Source organism: Thunnus albacares, chromosome 4 (assembly GCF_914725855.1).
Source record: "Thunnus albacares chromosome 4, fThuAlb1.1, whole genome shotgun sequence".
Taxonomy (NCBI): Eukaryota; Metazoa; Chordata; class Actinopteri; order Scombriformes; family Scombridae; genus Thunnus; species Thunnus albacares.
Window position 1 is genome coordinate 11,173,281 of NC_058109.1, and position 8,716 is coordinate 11,181,996.

Consider the following 8,716-nt stretch of genomic DNA (forward strand, 5'->3'; position numbering starts at 1 on the left):
ACGCATCTTTGTCACAATTACAAAATATATATATTTTTAAGAATCCTCAAAATGTTTTTGCATGTAATATGTTAATGTAATAAATTAATATATAGAAATCAGATTTTTGTAAATTTTAAATATTAATGACTACAAGGATGCCTTTGAAGATTTTAATTCTTGGGTGAAAAACAGCAGCCACATTTTTTTCTGTTTATATGAGTAACAGCTTGGGTTCAGCCGTCCATCCCTAAGGCAGCAGTGAACCGAGCCCAGAGCAGTTCACTGGTTAACACTCCCTACAGCTGGGAGGGGACCACTGCAGCTGTCTCTCTATCATACAGCCTCCATTCTTCCATTCTTCACTCTAGCCAGCGGTCCCACATGGTTACCAGGGCTAGCTGAGATGAGATGCGGCCAGTCTGGGGGGAAAGCACCGTGGAGACTCACAAATAATAGAAACAAACAAGATATTCAAGCAGAGGTCACATCTGGGGAGCTAAATGTTACTCTGCTTTGATGAATAACCAGCAGAGACCTACTGGGGGTCACTCAGCAGCAGATGGAAATTCTCTCAGTCAAAAGGATGAGACACTACTTCAAAGATCGAACCATATAAAATGTTTACAGTTTATAGTACAAAGCCTACGCATGGGGGAATTTATTAGTTTATTCTAATCTCATGGCTGCCGGAAATATTTGATTCTCATTTGGTAGCATGTCTTAAGAACAATAACATATATAAGTCAACAGTGGTTTAATTACATTTGTGCATTATGGTAGTATAAGAACCATAATACACTCTGAAAAATCCCAATAAAGATTTGCGTTTCTTTTAATCCGGCACCAGCCATTTCCTTTGAGATCTGGATCACTCTCGCCCACAGTATATTGAAAATCTGCATGTCCCATCCTACAGAGAAAATAAGACACATGTCGCCCATTTCCTTGTACCCATATTTCAGTTGCTTAACTGTTAAATAAACTGCCTTTGGAAGACAGGAGCTGAAAATATGCCTCATTAAATGCTTTTAAAAGTAAAAGAACAGTAATAAACAGCTCCTGCTTGAGGCAGTGTGAGAAACATAGTGATAATCTGGGTTGTTTCACATCACAACAGATTCAGACCAGATGCTCAAACATCAGGATCCAGAGCAGGACTGAATTTGGTCCTTACTGATTGAATTTGGATTTGGGATAGTAATTTTGATAAATGCTTTTGACATAAATGAGTGGACAAGCAAGAGAGAGAAACTACACTAAAACTTACATTTATTTATTTCCATTTTGGGATGAATAAAATATGATTTACTGAGAGACAATGTTGTTACCTGCATGGTAAAGCCCAATAATAACAGCCTCTCATATTTTCATATATGAAATTTCTTCCTGAGAAGGGGATGCTTACTGCCAGCTCCTACCCAGGTTAAAATAAATATACTGAATCCTGCACCCACAACATTTGTGTTGCAGCCCTCTAAGGCTGTATTCAGATCAAATCAGACAGTACGGCAAAAATGAAACTCCTCTTATTCATTTGAATGGGGGTGCATTTCGGCGTTTTGGCCACAGCAGCACCGCACTGGCCTTTGGCCTTTAGCAACCTGACGTCACTGCAACTGAAGGCTGCAGTGGCCAATCACAGCCAGAGATCAGACTGATCAGAGCTGTAAAACCCTGCCATGAGGGAGTTACTAGGAGGAGGGGAGGACACTTCTCTTCGTTTGATAATGTTAAAAGTAAAGTAAGGCTTTGCTGTTGGCATCCCGACTCATTTTAAAAAAGACGAGAGAGAGAGAGACAGAGACAGACAGCTCAGAGCACCAGTGAATGAGAGAGAGAGAGAGCAGCTGTGGTCGAGCGAGATAGAGAGTGAATGAAGAGAGGGATCGCTGGTAGAGAGGACACCGGTGAATCAGATCAATAAAACATTATTTTCTGATTGTTTCACAGTGGTTAGGTTCTAGAGCACAAACACGCCCACATCCCCACACACCCCCAGTCAACCCTGTGGTGGTGGGCCACAACATCTGATTTGCTCTGAATACGGCCGAAGTCCCTATATTGAAAATGGACTAGGAGTAGGGAACATGTGACAGGAAGTGGAGGCCATTTCCTGTATGGAGAACATTATTTTCATGTACAGGTGTACATCTTATCCGTACTGACATCTAGATCATCATCATTAAACAACTGAAACATAATAAAAAATGGACTTAACAGGGCTTAACAATGAAGCATGAAATTAAAAAAACATCAGGACGGGGAATTAAAAAGATGAATCAAATGAAAGAATAATACAAATTGATCACACTATTTGAAAATTAAGTTTATAAATGTGCTTTTGATTGACATTTTACAAATTGCTGCGTTGCCTGCAAAAAAAGCCAAAAATCAAAACAAATGTTACTTATCATCACAAATGTGCATGAGGTGCTCACATTCAGAGCTGCAACGATTAGTCAATTAATCGATTAGTTAATTGACCGAAAATTAATCTGCAACTATTTTGATAATCAAATAATCGTTAAAGCACTGCTTGCAGCTTCCCAACTGTGAATATTTTCTGTTTTTTATACTCCTCTATGATAGTAAACAGATTATGTTTTGGTTTTGCACTATGGTTGGACAAAACAAGACACTTTCACCATACGTAGTAACCATGGGCTCTGGCAAGTCGGGATGGAATTTGTTTTACAATTATCTTATATTTTACAGATCGCACGAATAATCGTTTACTCAAGAAAATAATTGGTAGGTTATTAGATATTAAAAATAATTGTTAGTTGCGTCTCTACACACATTCTATATCAGGCTGTATGTGGGAAATGATGTATGCACAGTTTTTGTATGTATGCATAATTTATACATCTGGCTGTACATCATTTTCTTGTTATATCTTGACTGAAGTAGAGTGTTTTGGTCTTATAGAGGGATAGTTAAAAAGTCAGGATGCATTCAAGTCTGCAGTATCATTACATTGTAACTTCTGTAACACAACTTACAAGTTAATTCCTCTCGGATGGCCAGTCAAGCAATCACAACACTGCACAATGTATAGAAATTACAGAAGCTTTTTCTTTCCTTCCTTCCTTTTCCTTCTTCCCTGAAGATGATTCATTAATTTGCTGCAGCTTTGTAAACAATTAAAATGGAATGAGTGAGAATGATACTCAGCATTGCCCTCCCCCCCGATTCAGTGGATTTGACCATGTGTAAAATTTTCATGAGCTTGTTTCTTTTTTATGAGCCTGCTTGTTATGAGTTAGAATAGGATCGGCTGGTGTTATCAAATCTATGTTCAGGTTGACGTGATGGCCATATTAAAACTAGCATGGCAGAAAATTAAACAAACAAGGTGGCCTTGGCTGGTTCGGCACACGTGCCATAAAAGCAGATGAGATGCTGATTTAAATCAAGTTTTATCACATCATTTGCAGTGAATAGTTTTGAAGCCTCTTTTGGCCACGGTAAAAACTACTTCAACAACAGCTTGGCCAACAAACGGGTCATTGAATGCTCTAATTAGAATGATACACAGCAGATGTCACTTGTACTGTACAGGCCACTACCCATAAAGCAATAGCTGCAACAGCCAGTGCCAAAAAAAGACTGAACAGTTTGTTTTGTGCATGTTTGGTGTTTGCCTTTTGCAGATGTACATCCAAACAACCACGCTGACCATCTCTGTGAGCCTGAGTGCCTCAGTGTCCCTGGGGCTGCTCTACATGCCCAAGGTCTACGTGGTTCTCTTCCACCCTGAGCAGAATGTGCCCAAGCGCACACGCAGCCTCAAGGCCGTGGTTACTGCTGCCACCATGTCCAACAAGTTCAACCCCAAGGCCGGACTCAGACCCAACGGAGAAGCCAAGACTGAGCTGTGCGAAAGCCTCGAAACGCAAAGTAAGAACATGAATGCTAATGAGGAAGACTTTGACTGAGAACCTGCTGGATCTTTTTTTTTTTTTCTTCGTCTCGGGCATGTTTTGTCCTTCAGTGTCTGTAAATCAAACAAATTGTTGCGGAGATAGGAAGCAGAGTAACAAATAATTACTTATTAACAGATGTGTAGCATGTTATTTAACACTTCACTGAATCCAGTAAATTCACTAGCGTTGTTCATTTGGTAGGGGGGAAATGGATATTGTTTGCGAGTCAGGAGGAAGCATTACAGGATTGTCAATTATGTGTGTGTGGGGGGGAGCAAAGTCTTGAAGGAATGGATTACAGCTGTCAACACAGACCATATTCTGCAGTTCAACAATGCAACTACAAATCTACTTCAGAAATACCTTCAAATGTAGCAAGTAGGAAATATTGATTTTGTAGTCTTTTGTAATTTTCTTTTGATGTTCACAAACCTGATTTTCATCATTTCATTGAATTTAGTGGCTACACAAGAAACTTGACATCATGACATGTTCCACATACTAAAAAGGTACCTTTTCTTTTAAACTTTTGCTTTCTCCATTTGCACTCCAGCACAGTTTTAACTGGTGAAATGATTAATGCATTAATTGATTAGTGAACTGACAAAAAAATTAACTTTTGATTATTGATCAGTGGTCTCTGATGCAGAAGAGGTCATGGCATCAGAGTATAAATGTGTATGTGAATGGGTGAATGTTGGCATGTGTTGCACAGACTAGAAAAGCGCTATATAAGTGCAGACCATTTACCATCTCAAACTCAAAATACCTGGAAGCCACTGACCAGGTTGTTCTCTGCTAGGGAAGTCTACTTGAACACGGAAAATTCTAAGTAACTCTTCTTCCCTCATACATAGAGAGAGTAATGCTACATTAGACCGTATTTCTGGAGAACGGCAGCTTTCCTGCAGGCGAGTCAGAGTACTGCACCCAGTCTAATAATCCTGTTTGCAATGTTTTACTACTAGTGACTTTCCACACACTGTGCAACGGTGATGTAGAAATGCATAATAGTATCACACTACATCACAGCTGGGTGTGGTCACAAGTCGAACAGACCACACCTGCCTGTGATGTTCAACTGATTTATACCCTCTGACCTGCAGAGGCCAGAACCCAGTTTAAACTCATTGTAAATAATCAAGTTGCATCTTACTCTCATTTCTGAAGCAGCTGAATCTCTCGGAGCGTGCCTCCCTCTAATCTCAATACCAATAAAAGTGCTTAGCACTACTGTATCAGTGACAGACTGTGGATTTATACAAGTGAAGTAAATAATGACTTCAGCAAATGAGTCAGCAGAAATTACTCATGTGACATCCAAAATGCTCTTCCTCAGCTTGTCTCTGGCAGGAAAAGGTTTCACGTCTGTCAACAGAGATACATTCCCTCCATCTGGCCTGCACTAATAAGGAATCAAGCCTATTGTCACACATTTTAAAGCTGTATTTACTCCTTAATTCTTTATACCAACAGTAGTGAAAAATGTTTCTCTTCACAGAAGAATAAAAGCGCTGACATTGTATTTACTGTTAGCACAAAAAACAGAAATCAATATAGACTGTATGCACGGTAGTAACAATGGCCCGCTGCTGCGAGGCCCATCAGAATAGCAACATGTAAACAGTGCAGCATTAATTCCTCTCTTGCTTTATGTTCCTGTTGAGGGTTAATAGGGCCTTTTGTTACAATAAGTGGCGAGAAGGCAAAGACACAGAATTGATAGCCAGCAGCAATTTATTCTGATGAGGTTACTGTTTACAGGGGCTGTACAGTGCATGGCTATTTGAATAAGCACCATTTGTCATTGTCATCCCCAGTGTGGATATATGGCTTGATGAAATTGAAAAATTCCTGTCTGGGCCAGCTCCCCCAACTGCCTAGATCTGGTGGCGATATGTCAGGATTTATCTGCTCCACCTCAGCGAATCAGCTAACACGGTCTTGAGAGACAACTGGAAAGTTGAGGCCTGATAACTGAAGGAGGTGGCGGGGGAGGGGGGCAGTGGGCTTTACTGAAACCCCCATCTGCTGTAGGTACAGTAATACAGGTCGTGCACTGAGGGTAAAATATGGCCAGAGAGTTAAGGAATATTTGGGAATTACCGGCATTTGTGCTATAATGCTGCATGGGAACGAAACAGCAACTGAACACAGATGTTCAGTTATGATATGACATTTCATCTTACACTTGATACACCGGGAAAACAGGACGCCACATCACACCACAACACCGCATCTCATATGTGACAATAGCTAACCTTGATGCGACTTGATTCTCACACTCACCTCTCATTTTTCTCTTTCAGGTTTCTCAACAAAGCAAACATATATCAGCTACAGCAACCATGCAATATAAGGGACAAAGGCTCTTGTCATAATGCAGGATTTCCACCTGACAGAGAAAAACATGCAGTGGATGTGTCATTGTATGGGTGGAGATCACCGAAGCATTGCCCAAAGACGTGACATGACGAAGACGGACCACAAAGAGGTGCAGGTGCAGACAGGGGACCAGAACAGATAACAGGAAAATTGTAAGGTTCCATCTTCTGTCAGCCTCACAAGAATTCAAAAAAAAAAGAAAAAAAAAAGAAAAATATTTGCATGGCAGAGGCCTGGAGACTGAAGGATGGAGCTTTCCTTTTGAGTGTTTACATTTCAGCTATGCCCTCTTTCAAAGACTTCTCTGTCATCCTGAGCAGCGCAGACTGAAATTGAACTAAAATCAAGAATATGTTCAGGTGTTCTTAATGTTGTCTGCCAGTTTTGCAAACTATAATTAATCTTGAAATCCTCAAGGCATCACAAGGGATTAATCAACACCACAAAGGCATGAAAACATGGTTCATGGATTTGTAAGAGGGGTTTATGTTTTTGTTTTTATTTCTAAATGTATTCCGGTCTCATGAGTCAAAATTGACTGGAAATGACGATCATATCAACAATGCAACGAATCTGTACCAGACTCCATTCATTTTTTTTGCCTCTTCCAGGTTTCCTCTGAGTTAATAAGAATGACAATGACTACACATATAAGATGGTCTCTGCCGATTTTGAGCATGCCAGTTTCAACATCCTGTGTTGTGTTGTAGAAAAAGAAAAAAATAATATCTTTGGAATGCGTTTACACTCTGTTGCAGCGTTGTTACAATTGTTTGGGCCTGAGCCTATTGTACGTTAAAAACTGTTCTCAAATGGTGAAGGTCTAGTGAGTGATTGTTTATCTGTGCTTAAGTGAGGCCATGATTTGTATTATCGGTTAGCCCGAGGCTGCCACTGCCCTCTGCATACCTGTATGTGCTTTGAAACGGTGGCTCGTGGTTAAAACAAATCGTATTTTAGCCAGGAGATCTTACCGTGAGCTGTCGTCCAGGATGACCCTCCCATCACTGCCACTAGCGATTCTCTTGGTCAAACGTAGTGTAAGGGTAAAGCTTAGCTGTACAGATCCATTAGGAGGGGGAATTAAGATGAAGTATGCCCTTGAGAGAGAGGATCGTGCAATATGCCCTGAAGGTGATATCCATAATGGACAAGCTACTGAGAAAATCCATTACTTTACATGTCCTTCTCAGGCACTCTCATGATAAGGAGGAGGTGTCAGGAAGTTGTAAGGCTTTTCAACAAATGAAAATCTAATTGCAAAAGTATACAATATCTCTATCAATCACCCTCAGCTCGCTGAACAGATAAATAGTTGGCTTTGAGCAGTATAAAAGCCCTCTAATGTCTTGAGGAAAACATTGTGGGGTCATTTGTGTTGTGAATTCAATGCTGCTTTTCATGCCTCCCTCTGTATTACTTTCAGCACCATTTGTGTTGCAGAATAAAATGTGAGTGCTGACCAAATTAAATGGCAAGTTAATGTATGTTATTAAATAGATTGATGATGTCTGCTTTATGTCCTGACATATCCTAAAATTGGGGAAAATGTACAAAAAGATACAGTGCCTGGCTATCTGACTATGTATTTGTAAAACCTCATGAAAACTAATGAAGTGTGTGAAGCATGTTTAGTTTTTTTTATACAAAATTTTATTTCTATTAAAAATGTTTTCAAACTTCAATGTCCGTTTTACAGGTTTGTGTGATTTGGGAAAATCTAAGAATTTGTTCATTAATTTGATCCATTTGCTGTAAAAGGAAGAGATGAACTAACAGGTTGTTTGTATAAATATAAAACAATGTATGTAAAGTGGATGATTCAGTGGCAAACTTACATTGTCGCCATCTAAATGATTGGCAGCGCTTGTGTGTGAATGTGTGTGTGTGTTTTTTTTATCCCTGTTGTAAAGAAATAATACAGATTAAAAACAACTTTGTCAGCCCTGAGGAGAAAAAAAACAATGGCTGCCATCCTCTGAATAATATGTTGCCACAATTGCTCTGATAATAGCACTGGAAGGACAGAGAATTGGTGGAGGGAAACATGAAATTATTTTAAATGAATGGTTAGTCAGTACTTGAATCCAAGGCCTCTGCATGCAGCGAGCTCTCAGGATCTATCATCTTCTCCACGCCTCCCTGATACTGTGAGCCCACTATACAAAAGGCTCGAAAATAACAGCTGTTGCATAGCAAGTGTGCTAAATGCATGCCGGAGTACTAGATTACTACAATATACAGAGCACAGTATATATCATCCTCCCATGGCATGGACAGAATGAGGTCTCTGCAATGTTTAGTCTCATGAGGCTACAACCTTCTGCATGACATACAGTCCTTTTGTTTGAAGAAATTTGGAAATGTCTCATGCCAATCTGGCAGCAACAATAAATAACAAATTGTATTAGAAAAGTAATAAA

The 8,716-nt window shown here is 39.8% G+C and overlaps 1 protein-coding gene across 2 annotated transcripts in view; it reads left to right on the forward strand.

Moving 5' to 3' along the window:
• The window catches only part of LOC122981034 (metabotropic glutamate receptor 4-like), a 174,039-nt gene extending 165,880 nt beyond the window's left edge, over positions 1-8,159 (forward strand). For both annotated transcript variants that reach the window (XM_044349524.1, XM_044349525.1), the window contains 2 exons: positions 3,636-3,882; positions 6,218-8,159. In XM_044349524.1, the coding sequence (XP_044205459.1) occupies positions 3,636-3,882; positions 6,218-6,267 (297 nt within the window). In that variant the 3' untranslated portion in view covers positions 6,268-8,159. The remainder of the gene's footprint in view (positions 1-3,635; positions 3,883-6,217) is intronic.
• The last annotated feature ends 557 nt before the right edge of the window (positions 8,160-8,716 follow it).